The sequence below is a fragment of the Oryctolagus cuniculus genome, chromosome 2 (genome assembly GCF_051225735.1).
Source record: "Oryctolagus cuniculus isolate XC-2025 breed Fujian yellow rabbit chromosome 2, ASM5122573v1, whole genome shotgun sequence".
Classification (NCBI taxonomy): Eukaryota; Metazoa; Chordata; class Mammalia; order Lagomorpha; family Leporidae; genus Oryctolagus; species Oryctolagus cuniculus.
Window position 1 is genome coordinate 161,059,684 of NC_142868.1, and position 27,973 is coordinate 161,087,656.

General features: G+C 54.6%; 2 protein-coding genes, 1 long non-coding RNA gene and 1 pseudogene across 5 annotated transcripts in view; 2 read left to right on the forward strand and 2 right to left on the reverse strand.

The window, feature by feature from the left end:
- Positions 1–887, reverse strand: part of TTC7A (tetratricopeptide repeat domain 7A) — a 136,664-nt gene extending 135,777 nt beyond the window's left edge. The window contains exon 1 of the mRNA XM_051839053.3: positions 500–887. The gene's annotated coding sequence lies outside the window, so the exon portion shown is untranslated. The remainder of the gene's footprint in view (positions 1–499) is intronic.
- Positions 888–969: 82 nt separating this feature from the next.
- MCFD2 (multiple coagulation factor deficiency 2, ER cargo receptor complex subunit) lies at positions 970–10,757 on the forward strand. Of its 2 annotated transcripts, XM_002709885.6 has the most exons (4): positions 970–1,036; positions 6,614–6,774; positions 7,815–7,974; positions 9,276–10,757. In XM_002709885.6, the coding sequence occupies exons 2-4, from the start codon at positions 6,626–6,628 to the stop codon at positions 9,405–9,407; spliced, it is 441 nt and encodes a 146-aa protein (XP_002709931.1). In that variant the 5' UTR covers positions 970–1,036; positions 6,614–6,625; the 3' UTR covers positions 9,408–10,757. The 2 variants fall into 2 exon arrangements, with proteins under 2 accessions (XP_002709931.1, XP_089183825.1); XM_089327699.1 differs by lacking the exon at positions 6,614–6,774.
- Positions 10,343–16,460, reverse strand: LOC149128113 (uncharacterized). The gene is made up of 2 exons (XR_016230396.1): positions 12,331–16,460; positions 10,343–11,974 (listed from the first exon to the last, which is right to left on the reverse strand). It is a non-coding gene; the product is annotated as an uncharacterized LOC149128113 (long non-coding RNA).
- Positions 16,461–19,515: 3,055 nt separating this feature from the next.
- On the forward strand, positions 19,516–20,906 carry LOC149128114 (transmembrane protein 170A pseudogene; annotated as a pseudogene). Its single transcript, XR_016230398.1, has one exon. The product of XR_016230398.1 is annotated as a transmembrane protein 170A pseudogene (transcript).
- Positions 20,907–27,973: the final 7,067 nt, after the last annotated feature.

Consider the following 27,973-nt stretch of genomic DNA (forward strand, 5'->3'; position numbering starts at 1 on the left):
CCATGCATATGGGAGACCTAGACAGAGTTCCAGGCTCCTGGCTTTGGCCTGGCCCGGCTCTGGCTGGTTGCAGCCATTTGGGGAGTGAACCAGTGAGTGAAAGATCTCTGTCTCTTCTCTCTTCGTAACTCTGATCTTAAATAAATAAATAAAAGCAGACTTTCTGAGGCCATCTACCTACTTAACTTCTTATTCTTTCTCTGTCTCTCCCTTTCTGAATCCAAACACACACGAAAATTGATTGTGTCCTCACGGCCACAAATGAGAGTAGAGGTTTAAGAAATGCCGGTCCTACAGTCGTGAGGACTTCTGATCCATAGGTTTCGCTGAGTGACAGCCCCGCGTAGGGGCAAAGACGTAAGAGCAGGATCACACAGGGGTTATTATGCTTTTTTTTGGAGTGCGTTGTCTTCTCTCCAGTGATAAACGGAGCTGATTTCACGCACTACACAGGGAAGGTGGTGTGTGAACGGCGCAGCCCAAGGCGGGCGGGACTCACTGGGTACTCCGGTTGAAGCTGCCCGTGGGAAAACTCAGGGCTCAACGCCGACCCAAGAGTCTTCTAGTCGCTCCATCAGCAGAGGAATCAGTATTCCTATTATCCAGCTCCCCAACCTGCAGCCGGAGCAACCCAGGGACCGGTCAAGGCCAGGTGGAGGCGGGGCTGGGAGCCAGCGCGGGAGTCCGCCCCGTCCGCATCCGTCATCCGCCATCCCACGCCGACCCATGTTCCCGGGGGCTTCCCCTGGCGGCCTGTCGGGCCCCTGGAGCATCCGGTGGCCTATCCCGGGCTCGCGCCAGGCGTCGCCCTCGGGAAGGCACGCACGGCTGATTTACACGTGGACTCCCGCTAGCCGTCCCCACGGCCGGCCGCCCAGTAGCGGGCGGGCCCGGCGGCGCCAATGGGCGGGCGGGAAGGAGCGCGCGTGCGCAGGGCGGGCTGGGGGGCGGGGCGAGCCGGGAACTGGCGTTCTGGGGACGGGGGCTGCCGAGGCTCACGCCGGAGGGCTTCGCGTCTGCGGCGGGGCCGGCGTGGGTGAGTGGTGGTGGGCGCGGGGAACCGCTGCACGGCGGATCCTTGCGCTTCGGGCTCACGGTGGGAGGCAGGAGAGGCTGGTCGGGGGCAGCTGCCTCGGGACGCTTCGCCGCCTAGCAGCTGGGCCTGTGTCCAGGTGTTTGAGGCAGACGGCCCGGCCGGCTAGTGTCCGCTTTGCTGGGCCCTGGAGATCCCCGACCTGCCTGAGAGACCAGTTGTGCCAGGTGGCTGCTGTCTGGGAGCCCGCGACCGCAGGCACTACGCTTGGTCTGTCCCGGTTCTCCCCCGGGGGAGGCCACTGGTCCTGCCAGGGCCAGGGAGGGGGCAGGCGGGGAAGCCGATTTCCTTTCGGATTCTCATTCTGGGCCTGGCACCGTCATCTAGACTCGTGCTCCGTGAACCAACCACGTCGAATACATCGCCAGGCCCTCGCATGCGTTCACGTCTGCACTGTCTCTGCCTCGTTGGGTCGGGCCCTGGTCATCGCTGCCCGCCCACCTCAGTAGCTCCCGACTGACCCCTGCATCCCCTCCTGGTCCTCTGTAGTTCTGTATAGGGGAGCGCTAGCCATGGTCTTGAAGCAGAAGTCCCATCACGTCGCCAGAATCCCCCCTCCTTCTCTTCCTGGCTTCCCGTTGGTCTCCCAAGCTCTTGTCTCGGGCTTTTGCCTGGCCCTTCCTCGCCTGTCCACTTTGTCCTTTTCTCCAGACTCATCTGCTTCCACTGTACTCTTTTCAACCGTATTGAATCTCTAAGTTCTGCGATTGGCCTCCGTCCTTCCAGCCTTGAGTGTTCAGTGCCATATGCTGTTTCTGCTACTTCATTCTTCCTGTGCTACTCCAGCTGTGGGCTGGGGCTTATGGGTTTAGTGGGCTCTCTTTGCCCAGGCTGTGACGGTGGGATCTGTCCTGTGTCAGCGCACAGAGCGTATGTTACTCTGTTAAGTAGAGGTACAAATGCAGCATGGTTGCCCTCTTGGGCTCCCTGGAGGAACACATGGATCAAGCTGTTGAATGCCTGCTTTGGCAGAACCGGTTCTCAGCTCTGAGCCCACGCAGAGGGGCCTTTCTCTTAGGAACTTGGCTTTTTCCTTGCCTTTGGTCCAGGACCAGTGGGGAGTGGGGAACTCCGGGTCAGAGCTTGTCTTTGGCGCCAGCTCTGGACACAGAATGTCTGGATGTTTGTTGGTGTGGCTGCTCTGAGTTTGAGTTCTTAACCCAGGGCCCCCTGCCTGAGAGAAAAGCTGCCAGCGACTGCTGGGAGGACGACTGGCTGGCTCCGGACCCTGGAACCTAGTACCGATGGAAGGAATGACACAATGAGCGGGAAGGGTGGGCCAGGCCAAACCCCCCACCCCGGGCGAGGGCTCCACAGGGAAGTGGCAGCCCAGGCCAGATCCTCTGTGATAGGGAACAACTGCTGGGACCCACTGCCCCGAGTCCAACGTGAAGGCATCCCAACCCCGTGTCGGCTCAGCAGGGTTTCGTAGAGAGAGGGCAGAGTTCCAGCCCTCGGAGCAGAGGAAGAGAGAAACACAGGGAAGGAGAGCAGCAGTGACTGTGTGTCAGGTGAGTGCGACAGGCTGCAGACTGAGATCAGAAAGAAGCCCCGGTGACGATGGACAGATGGAACCAGGGAGCAAGGCCGTGGGACTGGAAGAGGCTGCTTGAGCAGTGGAGGGAGCCCTGTTAGAGTTTAGGTGCTGGGTGGGGCGGTGTCCTCACCGGACCACGGCCCAGCACCTCTCTCCTGGGACCCAGGCTGTGTCTCGTGAGGGCTGCCTCAGAGCCTGGACTGTGTTCTGCAGTCTCTTTTCAGAAATTTCTCCTCCCTGGGGTTTTTGGCTGACCTGGCCTTTATAATAGTTTCCTGAAGAAGGCCAGTGAGCTTGGAAACCCCTGGTGTTTATCTTCCAGGCTGTTTGCCCAGGGCCTTGAGCTAAGTCATTGGAGTGTGGATGATGCAACTCGCTCCTTGAACAGAATGGGTAGCTTGTGCGTCCTTGCGACTGTTTGCCGTTTGTCAGGTGCAGTCAGAGTCCCTGTTGCAGTGCAGGGTGGGGGGATTTCCTCCCGCGTGTGTGTACAGATTTGGCTTTTGTTGTGTTCCAATCGTTAGAAACCTGCAATAGCAAACCCGAGTGGAATGACTTCAAAGTCACGGGTTCTCGGCCTTTATCTTGCCTCTCTGAAGAAAGAATGATTTGGACCAGTGATTACTGTATTATTATCAATCACCCGGTTACCTGAATACAACCCCTGACTCCCCCAACACACACTCACTCTCTCTCTCTCTTTCCAATGGGATATACTCAGTGTCCAACCTACAGGTAGAAGAAACTGGTGCCATGGGTTCCGTGCTCACTCAGCTCAACTTGCTAGTGGATGCACATCTCCAGAGAAGATGGTCCCCTCAGAGACATGGACGTCAGCACTTGGGAGCCTGTCCTCAGTCACCCGGGGACCGTGGTACCCAGGCGGGAGCCCCCACCTCTGTGCCGGGTGCTGTGCCTGGTGCGGTGCCGGAGCGTGGATTCAGTGCTGCTGTCTGACAGCCTGGTCCAGCAGGGGCACTGACATGTGATCAGGCAGTTTTCCTGGTTGTAGTCATCAGCAGTGGACAGGAGCCTTCTGAAGAGAAGCACCTGGGAGCCACAGCCAGACCGGAGGAAGAGAGCTTGCTGGGGCAAGGGACACGGGAGGAGCTGGGTTCCCCTGCCTGGCCCTGCTGTCCCAGAACTCCTAAGATGTGTGTTCAGGGTAAGGTGTTCTGCCCGGGCTGCTGAACAGTCACTGCTAGGAGGAACTTGAAACCTCGGTTTTTGGTACCAAGTATGATGGCAGTGACCTTGTTAGGGACTCGCCACTCTTTTTTTTTTTTTTTTTTTAAGATTATTTATTTATTGGAGAGGCAAAATTACAGACAGAGGGAGAGACAGAGAGAAAGAGAGTGAGGTCTTCCATCCTCTGGTTCACTCCCCAAATGGCTACAACTGCTAGAGCTGGACAGATCTGAAGCCAGGAGCTTCTTCTGGATCTCCCATGTGGCTGCAGGGGCCCAAGTACTTGGGCAATCTTCCACTACTTTCCCAGGCCATCAGCAGAGAGCTGGATGGGAAGTGGATCAACTGGGACTGGAGCCAGCACCCATATGGTATGCCAGCACCACAGGTAGAGGCTTAACCTCTATACCACAGCACCAGGCCTGGGTTTGGATACTTTTATGTGGTAAAATTGGAAGTATAGTTTCTGGCTGTTCCTATATTATTTTTTGGAGATAAGAATTTGCTGGAAACTGTTTCTTTCCTCCATCCACATAGTAGGAATAAAAGTATGGAATAGATTCATTAAATACATATTTGTAAAAACAAATACTTATAATAAGAGATTTTAGAAGCAATAGAAAGGTAAAAAGAAAATCACAATCGCTTTTTTAAAGGGTTTCTGTATTTAATTTATTTATTTGAAAGGCAAAGCCATCAGAGAGAAAGAAAGAGACCTTCATCTGCTGGTTCACCCCCGAAATGGCCACAACAGCCAGGTCTGGGCCAGGCCAAAGCCAGGAGTCAGGAGCTCCATACTGGTCTCTCATAAGGTGGCAGGGGCTCAGCTGTTTGGACTCTCATCTGTTGCCTTTCCAGCTGCATTCGGATCCAGGAAGCCGGGACTCAAACTGGCTCTCCAGTACAGGTGGCGGCTTTACCTGCTGCGCCACAGAGCTGGCCCCCACAATCACTTCTAACCTCATGACACAATATAATCTTTGAAAAATGTTTATGTATTTGAGAGGGAGACGGATACAGGCAAGAGAGCTTCTTCCATCAGCTGGTTCAGTCCCCAGTTCCCCATGATGGCTGTGGCTGGGCCAAGGCTGAAGCCGGGAGCCAAGTGCTCAGTCTGTTTCTGTGTTAGCCGCAAGCTGGAGCCTGGAGCCAGCGGTGGGTGTGGAATCCAGGCGCTCCTGTGTAGGACGTGGGTGTACTAGCTGCTGTGCCAATTCCTACCCCTGAAGAGTCTTTCTGAAGAGGTTTTAGTCTGTTTTGAGCGTGACAAACACACTTTATTTTACAAACGTGAGCTATTCTTCACAGACTTCTACAGGCTGCTCTTCCTCCTCTATGTATTGAGCATCTTTGCTGTTACCATGAGAGATTGCGTTATGGCGTCGCTGATGAGTTGTAGTTGAAGCTGCTTGTTAGCACCCTGCGAGAGCCACGTCCCAGTGACTGTTGGTCCCTCTAGGAAGGGGCTGTGGGAGGTGATGCGCTGAGGGCGCAGTGGGCCGTGAGCTCAGGTGGTCCTACCCTCGGTGCCCGTCGGATGAGTGAGGGGCTGTAACAGCGCTGCTTCCCAGCCCCGGGCACGTGTGCAGACAGTGGCAGCTCTGAGCTGGGCCCTGTGAGCCCCAGCACATGAGAGGGAGTGGCCGGGCCTTCTGCTTTATCCTGGCTGCCCGAGGTTTGTGGCTGTGACTACACCTGGGCCCTTGTGACCCAGCGGCATCTGCTCTAGCTTTCGGGAAGTGAGCGTGAGGCCAGGTCTTGACTCTGCGTGTGTACCACCCCTGGCTCTCCTTCCCCTTCCTTTTCGAGGTCAGTGCATAAGCCCCAGGAAGGACCTGGACTTGGAGCCGAACCTGCTTACTCTGCTTGACCCTTGGTGGGGATTCCCACTGGGAGTGAAGCACTCTCCGCCCTCAGGGAGCTGACTGTGTCCTCTGTCCACAGTCGCAGGCCCCGGGAGTACTTGGTGGAATCCCGACTCCCCTGTAACTGCTTTCCTTTGCAGTGGCTAAGTGCTGCTGTCCCAGCGCTGGGAGGTGGACAGGGCAGGAGCTGACTGCTCTGCTCTGTGTCCGCTGCTGCAGCCCTTGGTCTGACCCACCTCACCACTCCCCTCACTCCCGGCTGCACGTCTCTGGTCTAGCCCCACCGTGCTGCCAGGTGAGCCATTCGGAAGCCAAGCTCTGAGCTCATCTCCCCTGCACGAGTCGTTAGTGGCTGCTCTCAGGAGGTGCCAGCCGTCTCAGCCTGGTGCGCAAAGCCATGTCCAGCACAGCCTGTTCACGCGTGGCCGCCTGTCCCCTGTGTCTGCTTCCTCCCTCTGGGCTCCGGTTTCCTTCCCACTTGTCTGTTCCCACTGTTCCCCTCGTCCTTCAGCCCCATGCTCTGTCCAGGGCCAGCTCACGTGTCACTGTGCCCGTCAGCCTTCTCCACCGTTCCGTCCCCTGGGAGAGAGGTCTGCCCGGAACGCCCAGAGGGGCTCCTCTCTTTCCAGCCCCTCACTTTCTGCCCTCCAGGGTGCTATGAGGAGAGCCTCGGGTAGGCAGGAGCACTCTGTGAGTCCCTTGGAGCGCTCATGGAGGTGCTTGGCCTGCCAAAGGCTCTCAGGATATGTTGTGTGCCCCTCCCCTCCCCTGCCCCCCCTTTGAGTGACAGGGGCCTGGTGCCAAGCTGGCCTTGGGGCCTGCTGGGTGTGCTCTCATCCCCAGCCTCACTGCTCACTGCTCTCCTGCGAGTCGGTCGCGTCAGGTCTAAAAGAAACCTTAGCTTGGTGCTCTCTGTTCCCCGCCCCCCAGGTACTGGTGACCATGACGGCCTTGCAGCTGCTCAGAGCTCCCTTCCTGTGCGGCCTGCTCTGGGCCTTTTGTGCCCCGGGTGCCAGGGCCCAGGAGCCTGGGGCCAGCGCCTCCCATCACGGCAGCGTGGGTCTGGATAAGAACACGGTGCACGACCAAGAGTACGTATCCAGCGCTGGCCGTGGTCCTCAGGCCTGCCCGCCATCTGCAGCTGCAGCCGGCTGCCCGGCACCTTCCGTCCTGTCCTTCCTCCTATTTCCATGGCCGCTTTCACAGTTTTCCAGGATGATGCTTTTTCCCTTGGAGCCACCTGTAAGTCAGGTATTCTTTTTTCATCATCATACACAGATGGAGAATCCTGGGATAAATTACTTGTGTGAATTCAGTTTCTCTCTCTTTTACATAGACAGACAGACACACCCATGCCCAGATGGACTGGCGGCAAAGGCAGAGTGCAGCTGAGGCTTCCTGACTCTGACGGGGCCTTCTGCACACAGACACCTGCCAATGGTGACTCATCAGCTGTTCTGGGCCAGGGAGCTGCCTCCATTGTATTTTGTTATCCTTAAAGTATTTTTACACACACACACATGCACACATACACACGCAACACATGTTTTTAAAGATTTATTCATTTGAAAGTCAGAGTTACAGAGAGAGAGAGGGAGAGACAGAGAGAAAGGTCTTCTATCTGCTGGTTCTCTCCCCAAATGGCTGCAACGACCAGACTGGGCCAATCCAGAGTCAGGAGCCAGGAGCTTCTTCTGGGTCTCCTATGTGGGTGCAGGGTTCCAAGCACTTGAGTCATCTCCCACTGCTTTCCCAGGCCATTAGCAGAGAGCTGGATCAGAAGTGGAGCAGTTGAGACTTGAACCAGCAGCCATATGGGATGCTGGCACTGCAGGTGGTGGCTTTACCTGCTACGCCACGGCGCTGGCTCCTAAACATGTAGTTTTTGATTACCCAAAAGTCTCACAGTAAAGAGGGGGCTGCTCCTAGTCCTATGTCCCAGCTGAACGCTCCCTGCCTCTTTCATGGCCTTGTCTGCACCCGCGCACCCCGTCTTCGAGCATGGTCTCCCCCTTTTCCTGCTTGTTTTTATGAACTGGCTGGCGTTTCAGCTTTGCAGAGTCCTTGTGATTCCCGCATGAGCCGGTGTAGCGCTCTGCCAGGGCATCTGAGTGTCTGTGTCGGTTTTTAGGCACATCATGGAGCATCTAGAAGGCGTCATCAACAAGCCGGAGGCGGAGATGTCGCCACAGGAACTGCAGCTGCATTATTTCAAAATGCACGATTATGACGGCAACAGCTTGCTCGACGGCCTGGAACTCTCCACCGCCATCACTCACGTCCACAAGGAGGTGGGTCAGCCAGTGGCCCTCACTGGGCAGGGCAGGGAGGGCCTCCCTTCGGTAGTCCAAGCGCCACTCTTGGAGGCCTGCGCGCTCTGTGGGCATCAGTAGTGCTTCTTCCATTCCTCCCCAGCGGTTGGAGGGCACCTGCTGAGGCAGACCACCAGGGCCAGGCATTCGTGCCTGTCACAAGTGCTCTAGGCATTTCTGCTGCACACCTGCGTGTGAGCATCAGGGCCGGATTCCAGATGCAGAGCGGGGGAGCAGTCCCTTCTCTTGGGAAGGAGGGCCGGTGAGGCGCGAGCGCTGGAGGCACTTGGCAGTCAGGGGTTTGTGTGGTACCACCCGGTGTGCTGAGGTTCCTGAAGCACCTGGCGGTGGGCAGGTGGCGGGAGCCACAGCCTGAGGATGCAGGGCACCGACTTACTCCAGCGTCCCACGGGAGGAAGTCAAGCCTTGCTCTGCCATGCTGCCCTGTCTGGAGGAGGCCGGGCGGAGCTGCGGTGCGGAGTGATCACACTGGCTGCGGGCAGGGTTTGCGTTGAAGACACGAGGGAGCGCCGCTGGTTTCCTGTGGGAAGGTGGCCCTGTCTGGGGAGGCTCCTTTGCTGTGGGCGCCAGCCTGACAGGTGTGAGGGGAGACTAGTGGTAGGGAGAGGAGTTCACAGTCAGTGGTCAGGCAGCTGAGGCTGGCGGTGGCGTTGGGAGAGGAGGGGGTGGAGGTGCCGATGTAGCAGAGGAAGCGGCAGCTAAGGATGAGTGGCCTCAGTGCCTGGCACAGCGAGTCCCCTGCACCTGCCGCAGAGCGAGGGAGAGCCTTCCTCCTCAGAGATCTCGGCAGGCTTTGCCTGCTGGCCGTGCCCTCCTCCCTCTGTTCCTATGCCAGCGTGTCCACTGGGTCCCTGTGTGTGCTCAGGCAAATTGTGCCCAGCGCTGACTCCCGGGAAGGCCTGGGCTGTGAGCTTTTTCCTAGGATGGGGGTGTGAGTTGTGGACTCACATTTCCGGGGAAGCCAGGCCCAGTTTTCACCGTGAACGTATATCACTTTTACCATTAGAAAAGAATGAACAGTCACTTCTAGAGTAAACAAGGGCCTGCTTTGATTGCATTTGCCTGGAGCTGGCAAATGTGATTCTAAACTAGGTCATTGTACATTGGTTCTGTCTGACATACGGGTTTGTGGGTTCCTGCAAGTGGCCACGTTCTACATTGAAGAAGTTTCTGGATACGCACGAGCATTTTGGACATCGGCTAAGCACTTCTTGTAGTCAAATGTGCAACTCATCCTTGTCTGATTTTTGCTTTTGTAGGAAGGGAGTGAACAGGCACCACTAATGAGCGAAGATGAACTGATTAACATAATAGATGGTGTTTTGAGAGACGATGACAAGAACAATGATGGATACATCGACTATGCTGAATTTGCAAAATCCTTGCAGTAGGCTCTTGCGCGCCGGCTCCTAGTTACATGCAAATGTGACCTGTGCTAATGTGATTGAACACTTTCCCTAACGCAGAATAACTCCTTGGCCACTACGGTTGCAGCATTTTGGTAAAAACTGGGAGCAATTCGTTACACTGGGGTGAGAACAGGAATGAAGAGAGTTTTAAGAGAAGTAAGATGGATGTCTGGTAGTCCCTTAAGTGCTGTTAAAATAGCTTACTGGATGTGGGAGTGATTAAAGAATCCTCGTGAGAATATTGGCTAATCGGAGCTGAAAACTCAGGAACTTGACTGTAGGATACTGCTAGTGTCTTGATTTTAATTTATGCTGCCTGGAGAGTAAGCCAACGCCTTTGCCAAGTGGCCACACACTGGATGACAGGGAAGGAATGCAGCCAATGCCAAATGGTGCCCTGGTGGGTCCTGCTTCTTCAGGTATACGCGGTCAGTGTTCTGGCCCCCTGGCCTGCTCGGGTCCTCTCACCCGACAGGTGGGTTTTCATCAGGCCGGTGCAAAGCCAGCACGTAAGAAGGATGTCAGATACCGAGTTGAGTGGGTCTCGGAGTCCAGGATTCTGTAGCCTCTGGCGTTTTGGAAATGCTACACCACTGGCCTAAGTGATGAACCTCTCCAGATTTTTCAGTATTATATCCAACCGCTGCTCTCTCCTCCTTTATTTCTGTTCTGTCTTCTTCAGCCTGGGAGAGACCTTGAGCTTAGAAGTGTTCTCTAAATCAGTAGCCAGTGTTGTAGCTTTGTTAATGTTTGTGTTTCACTCTTGTTTCTAGGGTTTGGTTTTTGGCTGTTTAGAAGAAACAGTAAGATACCGTAGGGGGAAAAGGGCTAACTGGTCTACCCCACACGAGGCAAGACCTTTCACCTGACACAGCCATTTATTAACCTGATAGAGGTTCTGTGTAGTAGGGATGTTGTGTGAATTACATCTTCCAGCGCTAAATATGTGAATTCTTTCAAATCGGGAAGGGTGAGAATAGCAAGCTTCAAAGCTGGTTTGCAGTGTGCACATCAGTGGTGTTGGGGACCGGAGGGGTGGCGGATTGCCATTGCCTTGTTCAGTGTGGCAGCCACGCTGTTGTAGAAAACCTGAAATGATGGTGGAGTGGGAGGAAGACACGGCGTGAGATTGGCTGTAGGATGCATAGAGACTTATTTTCTTGATTAAAGTATTCTTATAAGAAAACCTATGTATTTGTAAAAATGGTTTCCTGTGTCAAGTATCTGTGCAATCAGAGTTGACTTACAAACTATTCTTGTACTATCTCGTTATTTTGGAAGATTTATATAATGAATTCTGGATATATGATCAATAACACCAATGAAACAAAATAAGAGCCATTGATTTTGTCTATTCCAGCTGCTCCTGCTAGCGCCTGATGGGTCTGTCTGGTGCTGCTCTTGTCGCAGGTCCCAGGCCGTCCTGGGCTGTACCCGGCTCCTTTCCACGGGGATACCTTCTTATTCAAAGTCACTTTCCCTCTTCAGGCATTCTTTTTCTTCCAAATGAAACCACTTTTGGATCTTTCTTCTCCAACCAAATTCAGATTGTGACAACATTCCCTAGCTTGGGAAAATATATAACGTTTGCCCCTTGAAATGAGTGACTAGTGTTTTAGGTTTTTGGAGTTTTGTTTTTGTTTTTGTCAACAAAACAAAACAAAACAAAACAAAACAAAACAAAAACAGATAGCATGGCTGAAAACATCCCAGGCCCAAGGGAGAAGTTCATTGGCATTTTGGAAATGACACACTTCTCTTGTGCCTGTGGAAGTTACCTTTGCCTTCAGGATGGGTCTGGTGAATGGGCTCACAGTGGGGGAGGCCAGGAAGCTGTCCCCAGGAAGCAGCCAGGACCACCGGAATGCATCCTGTGTGGCTGCCTGCTGTCTTAGCCAGCCTCACGGTCCTGTTAGTCTCCTGGCCTTGCCTTAAAGAAAACTCCCCTGCTGGGCGGGGGGCTGCACATCCCCAGTGGGTTTGCCCTTCCCTGCCCACCCGCCTGCCCTGTCGCCTCCCCTGCGTGAGGCCTCGGCCTTCCTGGGATGTGTCCAGGACATTGCTGCGCCTGTTTCCCCTGCTGTAAAATGGACACCCACCCAGCACAGGCCAGCACAAGCTTTGGAAATCCTGGGCCTGCTACTCCTTAGCTGTGAAGTCTCTAAACGTCGATTTTTCCACTGAAAGTGGTGAAAGTTACTACGGAGTGGCTCAGAGGTTCACACGGTGAGGGACTGGGTAAAGCACCTAACTGCGGTGAGGGGCCGAGACTGGTGCCGAGTGGCTGCTCCCCACCTGGCTGCAGAGCCGGGCCCGAGGCGCTGCTGTGACAGCGATGGCTTCAGGGCCGGGGATCGGGGATCGTAGGGTCTGTTCTGCTGCAGCTCCTTTGTGTGCACACGGGGTGGCTGAGCGGTGATCACACGGATTCCCCTCCAAGGGAGAAACGGAGGAGTCCAGAAAGACTGAAGGCATCCGTCTCACCTGCTGTGACAGGTGACTGCTCTCTCCGAAGCCGGGAGAGTGCCAGGCCTCCTACTTAGAAATACCTAGAGGGCCGGCGCCGCGGCTCACTAGGCTAATCCTCCGCCTAGCGGCGCCGGCACACCGGGTTCTAGTCCCGGTCGGGGCGCCGGATTCTGTCCCGGTTGCCCCTCTTCCAGGCCAGCCCTCTGCTGTGGCCAGGGAGTGCAGTGGAGGATGGCCCAGGTGCTTGGGCCCTGCACCCCATGGGAGACCAGGAAAAGCACCTGGCACCTGGCTCCTGGCTCCTGCCATCGGATCAGCGCGGTGCGCTGGCCGCGGCGGCCATTGGAGGGTGAACCAACGGCAAAAGGAAGACCTTTCTCTCTGTCTCTCTCTCTCACTGTCCACTCTGCCTGTCAAAAAAAAAAAAAAAAAATACCTAGAAAGGAGAGGAGGTGAGGGGTCAGAGTAGGGGCCGGGGTGAGGCCGCTGAGGGCAGCTGCTTCTGAACCTCACTCCTCAGCTCCCTGCGCTCTCCCGGGGGGTTGTGGCTCAGCGGGTCTCGCCGCCTCCTGCAACACCGGCATCCTACATTGGAGTGCCGGTTCCAGTCCTGGCTGCTCTGCTTCCTGATCCTTCCTGGGAAGGCCACAGAAGATGGCTCAAGTGCTTGGGCCCCTGCTACCCGCGGTAACCCAGACGGAGTTCCTCCTGGCTTCAGCCTGGCCCAGCCCTGGCTGTTGTGGCCACTGGGGAGTGAACCAGCGGATGGATGATCTACTTGTTCTGCCCTTCAAGCAAATGTTTAAAAAACAGAGTAAGTACCCACTGGATTTGGAAGCCAGCGGCAGTGCCAGGATGACAGAGAAAGCCGTTTGTCCATCCCCAGCTCTGCGGTCTTCCCTGATCAGGAGAACCACCGTGAGCGCCACAAACCCCTGCGTGCCAGAGGCAGCGGAGCCAGGGGCAGAACTGGCCGCCAGGAGGCCAAGGAGGGAAGTGGTGGGGCCAGGGCTGAGGACCTCCCCTGCCCCCGGTGGGGCCTCCGTCCCCAGCTTGGACCCCTGAGCGCCTTCCTCTGGGCTGCTCTGGCAGGGGCGTGCCCTCCCCCGGCACCTCTCACCACACCCATTGTGGTGACACCTGCCCGCTCCTCTCCCAGGAACTTGGCATTTGGGAGCACGGGGCACAGTGACAGAGGTGCGGGCTGCAGGCATGTGAGCAGCAGTGCCATGCCCTTACTACCCAGTGCAAGGTGTCTGGCGCGTAACAAATCTTCCCAGGCAGACGAATCAATTAATTCACAAGCTTTTATTAGGATTCCGCTCCCGGGCGAGGTTCCCCAGTCCCAACAGAGTGGGGGCCTGGGAAGTTGCGTGTCAGAGGCTGGGAGGGCTCCTTTTATAGATACAGGGCGTGGGGATTAAAGGTTGAGGCAGGTCTGATCCTCATTGGTTGACCTTTAGGCACCCACAGGGACCTTGACAAGGACTTTTTTTCCCCCGAAAGTACAGGTAGGGACTCTCCATTCCCGGAAGTATAGGCCTTCCCTCCTTGCGGATCCCAAAGCTAAAATCCTGACCTTTTGATGACAGGAAAGGGGGCGACGATGAGTCTCTCAGACTACTTCCTGCTGACTGGGGACGTCGTCTACAGGGGCCCGCTGGGGGTATTTTGGGGCTCTGCAGGGACAGGCATGTATGGATGGAGAAGCATCTGGTTGACTGCCTGGTTGCTGAAGGCCTTGGTTCATTCCATTATCACCTGCTGTAAACACTTAAACAGATACTGTAGTATACAAGTCAGGGTGAGAATAGCAACCAATGATCCTAAGAGTGGCATTAACCAGGTAATGAGAGGATTTCATAGAGGAGAGGAAACGAGGGGGTCTCTGGACCCTTGTGAGGATGGTTTGATGGACGTGGTGTGGATGAAGTGTAGGCCTGCCCTCCTTGCGGATCCCAAAGCTACCACCCAGCCCCCAGGCCGTGGGCCAGGGCTCCCTGGGCCGCCGTGGATGCAGAACTTCAGGCCCGGTGCAGACCCAGCAGGGTCAGAGCCACCTTTGCTCAGATCCTGGTGGCTGTGTGCCCACTCAGCTATCAGAAGCACTGTCCAGGCACCCCAAGGGGGGCCGAGCGGCCTGGATCCTGTCTCCCATTCTCCTCTATCAAGCCCTCTGTTCAGTCCTGGCCCTGCTCACCTGTCTCCTCTCAGGCTCCAGAGCCAATGGCCTTTAATGTTTGGTGCTGTGGACCCGTTTACAGAATGATGTTTGCAAATGCATAAGATAAGAAAACAAAGGACTTACTATATCTATGAACTGTATTGAGCCTGTTAAAAACTAAAAAAAAAAAAAATTTAAAAAAGAACTCAAAGTAATCAATCACATTGAAATATAGGCATCGGGCTGACACTGTGGTATAGTGGGTAAAGCTACCACCTGCGGTTCTGGCATCCCACATGGGCGCCGGTTCGAGTCCTGGTTCTCCACTTCCCATCCAACTTTTTGCTAATGGCCTAGGAAAAGCAGCAGAGAATGCCCAATTGTTTGGGCACCTGCACCCATGTGGGAGACCCAGATAAAACTTCTGGCTTCAGCTTGGCCCTGTGCTGGCTATTGTGGCCTTCTGAGGAGTGAACCAGTGGATGGAAGACCCCTCTCTCTCTCTGTGTGTCTCTCCCTCTCCCTCTGTGTAACTCTGACTTTCTAAATAAATGAATAAATAACCTTTAAAAAATAAATATAGGCTTCAGAATACTTTAAAAAGATGTGTGACTTAGAAATGTACACGCAGGGCCGACACTGTGGCATAGTGGGTGAAGCCGCCGCCTGCAGGGCCAGCATCGCATACGGGCACCAGTTAGATCTGGCTGCTCCACTTCTGATCCAGCTCTCTGCTGTGACCTGGGAAAGCAGTAGAAGATGGCCCAAGTCCTTGGGTCCCTGCACCCATGTGGGAGACCCAGAGGAAGCTCCTGGCTCCTGGCTTCAGATCAGCGCAGCTCTGGCCATTGCGGTCAACTGGGGAGTGAACCATAGGAAGGAAGACCTCTCTCTCTCTCTCTCTCTCTCTCTCTCTCTCTCTCTCTCTCTGACTCTTTTCTCTCTATGTAACTCTGACTTCCAAATAAATAAATAAATCTTTAAAAAATGAAAGGTGTGTGCTTCATTAGCATAGTAAGACGCAGCAGCAGGTCCAATAATGACTGTCAGGTCAAAGCAGTGATGGCCAAGGGACTCGAGACGCCTGCACCTGCTGCAGCGGGATAGGAAAATATTTTCTGCAAATGATGAAGTCACAGGTTCTACCACCACAGCTTTTTGCCTAACTCATAATGGAAAAGAACGCTACATTTCAACCTGGGGTTTATGAAAATAAAGGAGTAACTTTATCCCCACCAAATTTCGTGGGTCCCTGGACAGTATCTAGAGAGTGCCATTAGAGCCCAGGGTATCAGCCATGGTCAACAACAGATGATACATTCATGACAAGTGCAGGAATAGCCAGTATTTGTAAGGACACCTGCAAGGTGCACGGGCACCAAAGGAAGAATCCAGTCTCCACCACTCTGTCACCCGCTCTCGAGCTTACAGGGTCGGGTGGAGGGTTCCTGTCTTCTCTTGTGCCCTCACCCCCAGCAGATGGCAAGGGATGGACCCAGAAGGACCCTGCACTCAGCGTTTGTTGGTAGTTGGCCTGTGACAACTCTAATTTTTTTATGAGTGATCCCGAGGGCTGCTGGGACCCCTTAGTCGGGTCTCTTAATACAACACTTGTCATTTGCAGATCAACCACTAGATGGCAGAAGTGCCCCACAGAACGTCCTTCCCCACCTCTCAGTAACCATCCCGGGATTTTTTAAGTGTCACTTGCATTTGACCCCTGGAAAATCCAAGCTCACGTCCTCCTTCTACCGCACATCCTGGTGGATTTTCCAGGATTTCACCACCACATTACTTTGTTCCTCCAGGGGGAAGGCCGTGCTGAATAGAGCAGTGGGGAACAAGGGTAGGAGAGTGGACGGTCCAAGGTTACAAGTTGTCTGCCTGGGGAATTCAGTTCCTTATTAAACGAACTGAGCACCTACCGTGTGCCAGATCCTGCAGAGACCCACCGTTTCTGTTGTGGGTGCTGAAGGGAGCAGGCTGCGGGCTCGGGGAGAGAAGGTGGTTTCGGGTTGGCCACCCACCGCCGCAGCACCTATAACAGACGCCCAGACACCGCGCTGCAGCTGCAGGGTGTGTGGATGAGGCTCCAGGGTGCACTCAGGATGTTCTCTGGGCGAAGCATCCCATCACAATTGCCAGGGCGTAATTTAAAAAGTGAAAGTGTTGCTGGGACTGGCGTTGTGGCATAGCGGGTTAAGCCACCTGCTGTGACACCAGCATCCCATATGGGTGCCGGTTTGAGTTCTGGCTGCTCTGCTTCTGATTCAGCTCCCTACTAATGCACCTGGGAAAGCAGTGGGAAGATGGCCTAAGTGCTTGGGTCTCTGCTACCCACATGGGAGACCCAGATGAAGTTCCAGACTCCTGGCTGTTGCGGCCATTTGGAGAGTGAACCAGCAGACGGAAGATTCTCTCTCTCTCTCATTCTTACTTTCAAATAAACAAATCTTTAAAAAATAAAAATATTGAAAAATATATAATTAATGGTGCTAGTACCAAGTGAACCTTCATCTAGCCCTGCATTTATTTATTTGTTTTTAAAAGAGTATTTTTTTTTATTGGAAAGGGGGGGATGACATGCACTTTGGACTACTGCCCCAGGCACAGTGGCTTAACCTGCTGTGCCACAACACCCACCCCGAGTCCGCGGGCTTATTGCACATTCTATTCTCAGATGAATCAGGTTTGGTGAAACTGGGTTTGGGTGGCTGAAACTGGCAGGAGCACAGTGGATTGCTTTGTTGGCTTCAAGGTGAAACCAAAGCCTTTGGCCTTCACATGCAAGAGACGGCTGGCTGACACGAAATGCTTGCCGGTACTCCAGAGCAGCCAGGCCCAACGACATGGCCTCTCTGCAGAAATGCCGACTCTTTCTCCCCTGCACAGGGACAGAAAGTGGGAGTGACTCCTGAGCACATCTTATGTCTAACAGCCGCCTCCCGTGCACACCTGCGCACCCATGCACACACACCCACGCACACACACACACATGTGCACTCATGCACACACATACCACACATGCACACATACATGTTCACCCACGCACACATCCATACACATGCACACCCATGCATACCCACGCACACACACATGTGCACCACGCACCCACACCCATGCACACCCATGCATAACCACGTACATGCACACACACACGCATACACATGTGCACTCATGCACACACATACCACACACGCACACACACATGCTCACCCACACACATGCCCACACACGTTCACCCACACCCATGCACACACATGCATAACCACGCACATGCACACACACACATACACATGTGCACTCAAGCACACACATACCACACACGCACACACACATGCTCACCCACACACATGCCCACACATGTGCACCCACACCCATGCACACACATGCATACCCACGCACATGCATACACACACGCATACACATGTGCACTCATGCACACACATACCACACATGCACACACACATGCTCACCCACACACACGCACACACCCATGCACACACACACGTGCACCCACGCACACACAGGAACAAGAAAACCGTTCAAAATCGAGCATGAACTTGAGTGAAAAACGTCACCCCCAACCACTCTGGGGAAAGGCATTGTTGATCTTTCCCCAGACGTGGAGGCCATGACCAGCACGGGGAAGGTGAGGGCGCTGCCGGGGCCCTGAACTCCGAGCTGGCCAGGGCGGCCGTGCACAGCCCGTGCAGGAGGAATCCATGCTTTGTCCGTGTCCACGCTCCTGTGCTTTCTGTTCCTAGTGCAAACAGCTCCTGGAAACTTCCAGCCTGCTGTGGCTGGGGGGGGGGGCTCCCCTGCATCTCTCATCAGGGTGCAGGGGCACCCGGCCACCCAGAGGCTGCAGGGGCATGGGGACAGGCAGATGAGGGGCCCCGGACCAGGTGATGTGGAGACCCAGCTGAATGGAAAGAGCCAAACCCAGAGGGAGAGCCGGGGAGCTTGGCCAGCGTTGCATTCTAGGGGTTTCACTGTAACCTTGACCCTCAAGGTTTGATTCCCACAGCCTCTCAGAAGTTTCCAAGGCTGAGCAAACCCTCCTGCTATGTCTCCTCTTCAGAAAGTTGGAGGGCCAGCATCATGGCCCAGCAGGTTAAGCCACCACCTGCAACGCTGGCATCCCATATGGGTGCCAATTTTGAGTTGTGGCCACTCCACTTCGATCCAGCTCCTTGCTAATGGACCGGAAAAACAGTGGAAGATGGCCCAAGAGCTTGGGCCTCTGCCACCCACTTGGGAGACCTGGGTGAAGCTCCTGGCTTTTGGCCTAGCCCCAGGTGTTGTGGCCATTTGGGGAGTAAGCCAGCAGATGGAAGATCTCTCTCTCTCTCTCTCTCTCTCTCTCTCTCTCTCTCTCTCTCTCTTTTCCCCTCTCTCTGTAACTTTGCCTTTCACATAAATTTATACCGGGGCCAAGCAGTACTACAAAAGAAAAGCTTCTACTTTGGGAGGTTGGGGAGGTGAGAGGCTGCTGGATGGCTCGCCAAGAAAGCTGTGGCTGGAGAACGCACCCAGGTTCTCGACACCAGCACAGAGCGAATCTGAGGACTGTCAGGTTGGGCTGAGCAAGCCAGCGCGGTACTGCAAGCAAAGGCACACTCTCGAGACGGGGACGGAGGAGACAGCATCTGCCCCCGAGGGTCTGAGGAGGCCGTTCCTGTATTTTGTCTCACAATGAGGGGGTGGAATATTCATGAGATATGGAAGAGAGTTCTAGGGGTAGGTGAGGGTCTTCTGGAACAGTTCTAGCAAGGTGCTATTGGATCTGTCACAGCGATTTTGTGAGTGGATTGTAATCACAACTGCAATGGTGATTGCAACAGAAAGGCTGGGCCATTCGCCAACCTGGGGGTTTTTGAGTTGTTAAGATATGGAGACTGGGGCCAGTGTTGTGGCATAGCAGGTAAAACTGCCACTTGCAACACTGGCATCCCATATGGGTGCTGGTTCGTGTCCCAGCTGCTCCACTTCTGATCCAGCTCCCTGCTACTGCACCTGGGAAAGCAGGGGATGATGGCCCAAGTACCTGGGCCCCTGCCACCCACGTGGGAGACCCAGAAGAAGCTCCTGGCCCAGTGCTGAACATTGCAACCATATGGAAAGAGGGAACTAGTGAATGGAAGATCGCTCTCTCTGTCACTTTGATTTTCAAAATAAACATATACATCTTAAAAAAATAAAGCTATGGAGCATCCTTGGGACTTTCCAGAACACCTGGAGCTTCGTTCACGTGTGGCTCTGTGTCCTCGCTGGCCTGCCGCCCCCCCCCGCCCCCCCCCGCCCCCCCCGCGCCCCCCCCCCCGCCAGAGTCAGCTTCCCATCCCCTCACTGGGCTCTTTCTTTAAGCAGGCGACCCAGCGGATAGCCCTGGAAATCCCTGAGGCTGGAGAAGTCTAGAGCTGAGCTCTGTCGATTTGCAGTTTACTCTTTAGTTCCAGAAGTTTCCTGCGATGTTATCTTCTCATACTTCCCGTGGCGAATTCCAACCTCGGCGTGCATAGTCAACACTGAAGTAACTTCGGAGACGCGCCCACGGTTGTGGATCCACGCCGTGCTCACTGTGGCCCACACTTGCACGGCAGTGCCGAGTTTTCACACGAGGAAACCGAGACTCCAGCAGAGAAGTGACCGGCTCGGGCGGGGTCCGTGGTTGTGGAATGAGGCAGGGACAAAAGATAGGGACCCCGGGAAGGAAAAGGCCGCAGCCGGCCGAAGGTGACGCTGAGGCGACGGAGGTGCGGGAGCGAACCTCCGCGGCACTTCGGGCGCCCTCCCCGCCTGTGTGTGTGGTGAATGGCGGCGGGATGGAGCGCGAGGGGAGGGTGGCAGCAGCGGGGGCTCGGCCGGGCTCCTGCAGCAGATCCTCAGCCTGAAGCTCGTGCCGCGGGTGGGCAACGGGACCCTGTGCCCCAACTCCACTTCGCTGTGCTCCTTCCCAGAGATGTGGTACGGGGTGTTCCTGTGGGCACTGGTGTCATCTCTCTTCTTTCATGTCCCTGCTGGATTACTGGCCCTCTTCACCCTCAGACATCACAAATATGGTGCAGCAATTGCTGGAGTTTACCGAGCAGCAGGGAAGGAAATGATACCCTTTGAAGCCCTCACCCTGGGCACGGGACAGACCTTCTGCGTGGTGCTGGTCTCCTTTCTGCGGATTTTAGCAACTCTCTAGCATACCCCGTTTGCTGTGATAGCCAACCTGAGTTTTATAGAGCCTTCAGAAAGAAAACAAGGAGTGCAGTGTTTCACACAGAAGCCACTTGAATGGACATGAGTGCGAAAACCAACATCCCAGCCCTGTCTTCGGTTTGATGCTCCAAAAATTGAGATCTTTGAGGACTCTTGGCGTTTTCCACCAACACAAAACAACATTCTTGACTTTCTTTTTCATAGATACTGAATTTAAGTAGCTTAACACATTACACCTTCACCCAAGGCAGGCCAGCCATGCCTCTGGGTCAAGGTCATTTGCACTGACATTTACAATATTCTGTGACAAAATGAAGTGTTGCATATTTCACACGGTTTCTTTTAAATGAGCAGGGTATGCTGTACTACAATCCTAGTTGATCTAATCTTGATTAAAATTTGGCAAACTTTGCTTTTGTTAAATCTTCATGATAGTAAATGCCAATTAGGTTTTGGTTGAGAATGGCTTTGAGAACAAGTTTGATGAAATGTAACGGGCAAAAAAAATCAAAGTATAACTCAAGTAGTGGCTTTGGTTCCACTGTTAGAAGACAAAGTAGATAACTATTGAATAATGTGACATTTTATAGATACCTATCTTGACCTCTGATTATTTAATATATTTTAAGAGATCTGAATTTGTTGTCTAGTAGATTTTCTCAAATAAGCTAGCTAATGGAGACCTTTAGAATTTTTATATTGCCTTTTCCTATCACTTTTAGTTCTATTAATTTTATTTAGCTTAATTGAAAACATTCCCTGTTAAATGGGTTGAATTGACAATTTTAAGCCAGATTGGTTAGAATACTCATTAGACAGAGACACAAATAAGATACTTCATGAACATTCTGTTATGTTTTTTCTTAGTGAGTTTGTTTACTGATGGCTTTTAAGAAACCAGAAGTAGGCCGGCGCCGTGGCTCACTAGGCTAATCCTCCACCTAGCGGCGCCGGCACACCGGGTTCTAGTCCCGGTGGGGGCGCCGAATTCTGCCCCGGTTGCCCCTCTTCCAGGCCAGCCCTCTGCTGTGGCCAGGGAGTGCAGTGGAGGATGGCCCAGGTGCTTGGGCCCTGCACCCCATGGGAGACCAGGAAAAGCACCTGGCTCCTGGCTTCTGCCATGGGATCAGCGCGGTGCGCCGGCTGCAGCGCGCCGGCCGCGGCGGCCATTGGAGGGTGAACCAACGGCAAAAAGGAAGACCTTTCTCTCTGTCTCTCTCTCTCACTGTCCACTCTGACTGTCAAAAAAAAAAAAAAAAAAAAAAAGAAACCAGAAGTGCAGCTGAAACTAGAGGTGGTGGTTGTTGATCTCTTAGTCTTACTGTGTTTACCTGGGGGGACTCCTCAAGCCCCCTTACAGTATTGGGTGTCAGCTCCCATAAAGTGCCTGAAGTTTCATTTCCAATTAGCTCCCTCCCTGCCCTTTACGTTTTTATTCAAGAGAATTAAATAGATGAATTAAAAAAAATAAAAAAAAAAAGATAGGGACCCCCGCCTATCTCAGCTTGTGACTGCAGGGCCCATGTGCCAGTCCTGGGGAGGGACACGGAGGGTGGGGACAACATAAATGAAATCGACAAATCCTAACCGAAGCTTAAAACGTCCTCGGGGGCAGTGACCCAGCAGCGTCTCGGAGGAGCCCTTGCTGAGGGGTTCGTGTGTTCACTTGCACAAACACACACGGGGAGCAAGGAAGATCCACCTCCAAACCACCGTGTCTCCCTCCGCGGTCTCCTTCGGCAGCCCCGGGGGCTCTGCTGTGGGCTCCCCTGTCCACGGCGAGGCAGCCCGCCTTGCTCCCTTGGCCACACTCAGGGCCTCCGCTTCCTCCAAGACAAACACAAAATTCTTGAAGGCTGAGGCTGTCCACCCTGGGTGTGAATGCAGATGGGGATTTAGTCTTTGGTTTCACAAAGTATGAACTTTATTGCCCGAGCTGCTTATTGACTTATGCACTGATTAAAACCGAGGGAAGCAAACCTCTCCCAGCTTAAGGCACGCACCAGACTTCCGTGAAGCGGAAACAAAGTCGAGATTCAACCGCGGCTTGGCTGCAGCTGAGCAGAGGGACTTTGAGCCAAATTCAGTCTTCGTGTTAAAAAGGTGTGAGAGGACCTGGCCTTGGAGTGGCAGCGGTGCCCCGTCTTCCCTTCCAAAAAGCTGCTTCTCCCACCCCAGTGCTTTGCTGAAGAGGTAGAAGCCACCTTCCCCTCCCCTCCCCTCCCCTCCCATCACTCCCCTCCCCTCCCCTCTTCCATCCTCTGGGCCAGGCTGAATCTGGGAGCTAGGGTTTCCCCCGTGGGTAGCAGGGGCCCAAACACCTGGGCCGTCTTCCACGGCTTTCCCAGGCCATTAGCAGGGAGGGAGCTGGATCAGAAGTGGAGCATCTGGCACCCAAACCGGCGCCCATATGGGATGCTGGCACGGCAGGCAGTGACTTTATTCGCTGTGCCACAATGCGGCCCCCCACGCTTTCAGTCTTCATCGATGCTTGATATATTTATGATTCATCCACAGTATGAACTACTGAAATTACTTTGTTCAAAAGTATTTGTTGATTTGGAGAACTGTTGGTAATACGATGTTATGTATAATGGATTTGGGGAAGTTTTGTGCTAAGATGTGAACCGTGATAATCTCTAGGGTTTCGGCATTACTGGGGATTTGTGCCTTTCTTTCAATTATTTATTTATTTTATTTGATTTAAAAGTCAGAGAGAGAGGCCGGCGCCGTGGCTCACTAGGCTAATCCTCCGTCTTGCGGCGCCGGCACACCGGGTTCTAGTTCCGGTCGGGGCGCCGGATTCTGTCCCAGTTGCCCCTCTTCCAGGCCAGCTCTCTGCTGTGGCCAGGGAGTGCAGTGGAGGATGGCCCAAGTGCTTGGGCCCTGCACCCCATGGGAGACCAGGAGAAGTACCTGGCTCCTGCCATCTGATCAGCACGGTGCGCCAGCCGCAGCGCGCCGGCCGCGGCGGCCATTGGAGGGTGAACCAACGGCAAGGGAAGACCTTTCTCTCTGTCTCTCTCTGTCACTGTCCACTCTGCCTGTCAAAAAAAAAAAAAAAAAAAAAAAAAAAAAAGTCAGAGAGAGAGTGAGAGCAAGAGAGAGAGAGAGAGAGAGAATCTTCTGTCCACTGGTTCACTCTCCAAATGCCCATAATAGCCAGGGTTGGGCTGGGCTGGGGTGAATCCATGATCCTGGAACTCAATCTTTGTTCCCACATGGGTGGCAGGGGCCCAGGTACTTGAGCCATCCTCTGCTGCCTCACAGGGTGTGCGTGAACAGGAAGCTGGGTCAGAAGCAGAGGAGCCAGGACTCGAACCAGGCACTCCAATGTGCGATGCAAGTGTCCCAAGCACGGACTCAGCTCGTCTCAGAGGCGATGCGCCTGGTCGGGTGGTAAGAGTCCTTGTGTTGTGGCTGGCGCTGAGGGCACCAACTTGAGTCCCAGCTGCTCCACTTCCAATCCAGCTCTCTGCCGTGGCCTGGGATAGCGGTAGAAGATGGCCAAGTCCCTGGGTCCCTGCACCCGCATGGGAGACCCGGAAGCTCCTGGCTCCGGATTGGTTTAGCTTTGGCCGTTGCAGCCATTTGGGGAGTTAACCAGTGGATAGAAGAGCTCTCTCTCTCTGCCTCTGCTTCTCTGTAAGTCTGCCTCTCAAATAAATAAATAATAAATAATAAATCTTTAAAAAGAAAGAAAGAAAATCAGAACCAGCACATGGGCCTAGCAAGGGAATATGGGAATGAGAAACGAGTGCTTCTGAGAGGGGCAAGGCCAGGGCCAGTGATGTGCTCAGTGGGTGGAGCCGCCTGCAGCAACAGCATCCCTTGTGAGTGCCGGTTCGAGTCCTGGCTGCTCCGCTTCTGATCCAGCTCCCTGCTAATGCGCCTGGGGAGGCCGTGGAGGACGGCCCAGCACTTTGTGGTCATTTGGGGAGTGAACATCTCTCTCTCTCTCTCTTTCCTTCCATCTGTAACTCTGCCTTTCAAATAAAATAAATAAAGCTTTAAAAGTAAAAACAGGAAAGAAAGAATGGGAAGGGCAGCAGCTGGCGTGCTGGGCCTGCGGTCATTGCCTCCACAGAGACCCTGGTGGCCCCTGAGGGCTCCAGGATGAGGTCAGGGATGGCTCCACCCCACCCCACAGGTCACATCTGCACTCCTGTCTCTGTTGCCTCCTAGGAGTGCTGAGGGGCACAGGCTAGCTTCTGGTAAACCAGCCTCAATGTCAACTCTCGGGGACAGAAACTGAGCCCCGTCTCTGGCCGCCTCACCAGTTTGCACCATCTGGAGGCTTGCTGTTTGATCGATCGGTAGGGCAGGGAGAGGGCCACTGCCTCGGCTGCACATTGGAGTCGCTGGGCGGCTTTGAAAGCCCCAAGGGCTTGGACTCAACCCTGAGCAATTACATCAGAGTCTCAGGGGTCGGAGTGGGGGTGGGGCTCAGGCCCCTCTGGCACCTTACCCGCCACACTGCAAGCAAGGCACAGGACTAGGGCCAGGGCGCTCCCTGAACTCGGCTCCAGCTGAGCCCCGCGCTGCCCGGACCCCGCCGCTGTCTCTGTCTGGGGGAGGCAGCCTCTGGCTGTGAAAGATGTCACCATGGTCGACAGCCAAGCCTGCTGACTTCTTACAACTCATCAGGCAAAAATTTCTCTCTCCGGAGACTGTCCCACGCTGCTGTCACGGAGGGGAACTGGGGGCTGAGCTTCTGTGTCACGTCGTCACCCATTTCCCCGTGTGTGCGCTGTGGCTGTTGCCCACAGGGATTCAAGTCGTGGTCTTGGGAGGTGACTAAGAGAGGATGTGAACTGGCTGTCCAGAGCAGGTGACTCAGTCGGCCCCCGGGGTCCCAGGCGAGATCTCTCCCAGACCACCCTCTGCTCCCCGGCCACTGTGCCGTGGGTGGGTGGGACAGAGGAAGGTTCTGAGGTGGGCTTCTCCATCCTCCTCTGTTTGGGGTTATTGTGAGTCATGTGAGGTAGGGAGTATGAAAATCCTGGTGCAGAGTGAGCCTCCCTCCTGCCTCGGGGGCCCCAACACACACAACGCAAGTGTGGCTGCAACAGGAGCCCAGTGAAGATTTGGGAACCAAATTCCCAACAGCTGGGAGCTAGGGCCGGGGTGATAATTGTTGTGGGGTTTCGGGCCCATTTCCTTGCCCTGACCAGGAACTCTTGCCTGTTCCATCTGCATACAGGCTCCAGGCCAAGGGCTCCTCTCCTCCCCCGCGGGGGGGACCCCCAGAGTGGAGGCTGAGCGGCCCTAAGAACTCCCCAGGCCGCCTTCAGCCCTCCTCTGCAGCCCTGGGAATCCAACATTTATCATCCTTTCAACTGGCAGATGAGCGAACACCGATCAGAGAATGCGCCAGAGCTGCCTCTTCTTTTCCAGGCCCAGTGTCCAGCTGTGATCCCCAGGGTCCCCAGACCCTGTGCTGTGGAGGACCAGGGTCTTCCGGGAGCAGAGCCTTGCCGTGGGGAGCCCCCAGCCCGGGGTCGGGCGGCAGAGCTCGGCACTGCAGATGGGGAGCAGGGTGCCTGGGAAGAGAGAGGGTGGCGTGTGGGGGCCGCGACTCCAATGCAGCAAGACACCTGCTCACCAGTGACAGGTGACAAACACAAGTGTGTCCCCTGGAAAGGGTTGTGGAGTGGAAGCAGAGACATCTGCGTTGTGGTGGCTGGGCAGCTCCTGAGGGACTGGCCATCTCAGGATGCTGCAGCAGGAGTGGCCGGGGCAAGAGGGTCCCCAGACAGAAGCGATGCGGATTCCTTAAGCCGGCTATGGCCAGCTGCCAGCAGCATGGTCCTGGGCCGACTTGCCTGCTGCCCCACACTACGTGAGGATGGTAGTATCCAGCTCAGTGGCTTGTGATGAAGATGAATTGAGTTAATAAGTAGAAAGCACTTAGGCAGTTCCTGGCCACAGCAAACCTATGCAAGTGTCCTCTGTCAACCTAACGTCCACGAGGGTGCCAGCCCATGGGAGTCCTGGATGCTCAGTGAATCCGAAGTCGCTGATTCTGTCCTGGGGAGCAGGAGCATCCCACAGCCACACCCTTGACCCAGCTCCAGCTGGTGCAGGTGGGAGCAATGGGGAGGCAGCCCAAGCCGGGGTTCAGGCTTAATTTGATCAGATGTAGGTATTCTGTGTGTGTATTTTGTTTGTCGTGTTGTGTGGCTGATCTGAAATGAGTGCAACCTTGTCTTATTTTGGTTGGCATTTGCATTGCCCCGAGTGCCACTTCCAGCGCCCACCCCTTTATTTATTTGCTTTCCCTTCTCCTTGCAAGCCAGAGGCTACATAATTTTGACTACCTGTGGCACTTGAACTTGAGAGTTTGCAAAGCACCTTCACACATACGAGCTGACCAGCTCCTGCCGGCCTTGGAGGTTGTCCCCACAATACAATGACTTGTCTGAGATGCAAGGGGACGGAACATGGATCTTCAACTACCCACACCTGCGGTGTTCTTCCTACCAAGGTGTACTTGTCGTCTGGAGATGCCTGTGAGCTGTCACACGGCTCGGCGTGCTTACAGCTTGCATCTTAACTGTGGTTCAGAAATACGGTGACCGGCCGTACCCCGAATGCCTGCACAAAACTCAGGTACCTGAGGGCCAGAGCTGCGGCGCAGCAGGTTAAAGCCGCCGCCTGCAGTGCCGGCATCCCATATGGACACCAGTTCAAGTCCCGGCTGTTCCTCTTCTGATCCAGCTCTCTGCTGTGGCCTGGGAAAGCAGTAGAAGATGGCCCAAGTCCTTGGGCCCTTGCACCCATGTGGGAGACCCGGGAGAAGCTCCTGGCTCCTGGCTTTGGATCAGCTCAGCTCTGGCTGTTGTGGTCATTTGGGGAGTGAACCAATGGAATGGAAGATCTCTCTCTCTCTCTCTCTCTCTCTCTCTCTCTCTCTGTAACTCTATCTTTAAAGAAATAAAACCTCGGGTACCACTTGCCCGTCGCTTCTCAGCTCCTGTGGGCTGCTCCGCTTTCGCTGGGGCAGAAGCGATGCTTCTGCAGCCTTGGGGGAGCCAGGGCAATTTTCTTCCTCTGAACTCTTTCTTTGGAACAAATTCACAAGAATGGGACAAAGGATGCAATGAGTATGAACTGATTCCCTTGAGTGTTACTGACCTCAAAAAAATAAAACAAACAAAAAAACCCAGGCCTGTTTCCTTGTCACCAGCAACGTATGCAGCGCTTGCTCTGTGCAGCCAGCCCTTCTCCCAGTACAGCCCGCATTTCCTCCAAGCCTTAAGTGGACGGCAGAAGTCCCGGGAGGAGTGCGTGCTCTGGTGTGCGTGTGTGGACGTGGCTGCGTGGGGATGTCTCTGCCCTCCGTCCTGTCCCCCATGTGTGCCCTTCGATCAAGGGACTTTTCCTGGACTGGCCTCCACCTGCCTGCCCCTGGCTCACAGTCCTGCTCCCCCTTCTACCCTCTGCTTGGAAGTGGCACTTCCCACTTGGGAAGTGCGGCCATTCGGCTGCAGCTGCTGGTTGGTTCCAGCTGCCTCCCCAGGGCCTGGCTGGTGGCTGGTCAGTGCCAGAGACAGCCTGAGTTGGGGAGGACGGGTCCCTGGGGGAGCAGAGACCCGCAGGCACCCTGAGACCCTCTCGCGGGTCACTGACCGGCTGTGGGAGAATTGCATGGGACACGTCAGCCCTCAGCCTCCCCTGGCGGCCCTGGAAGGTCACAGGA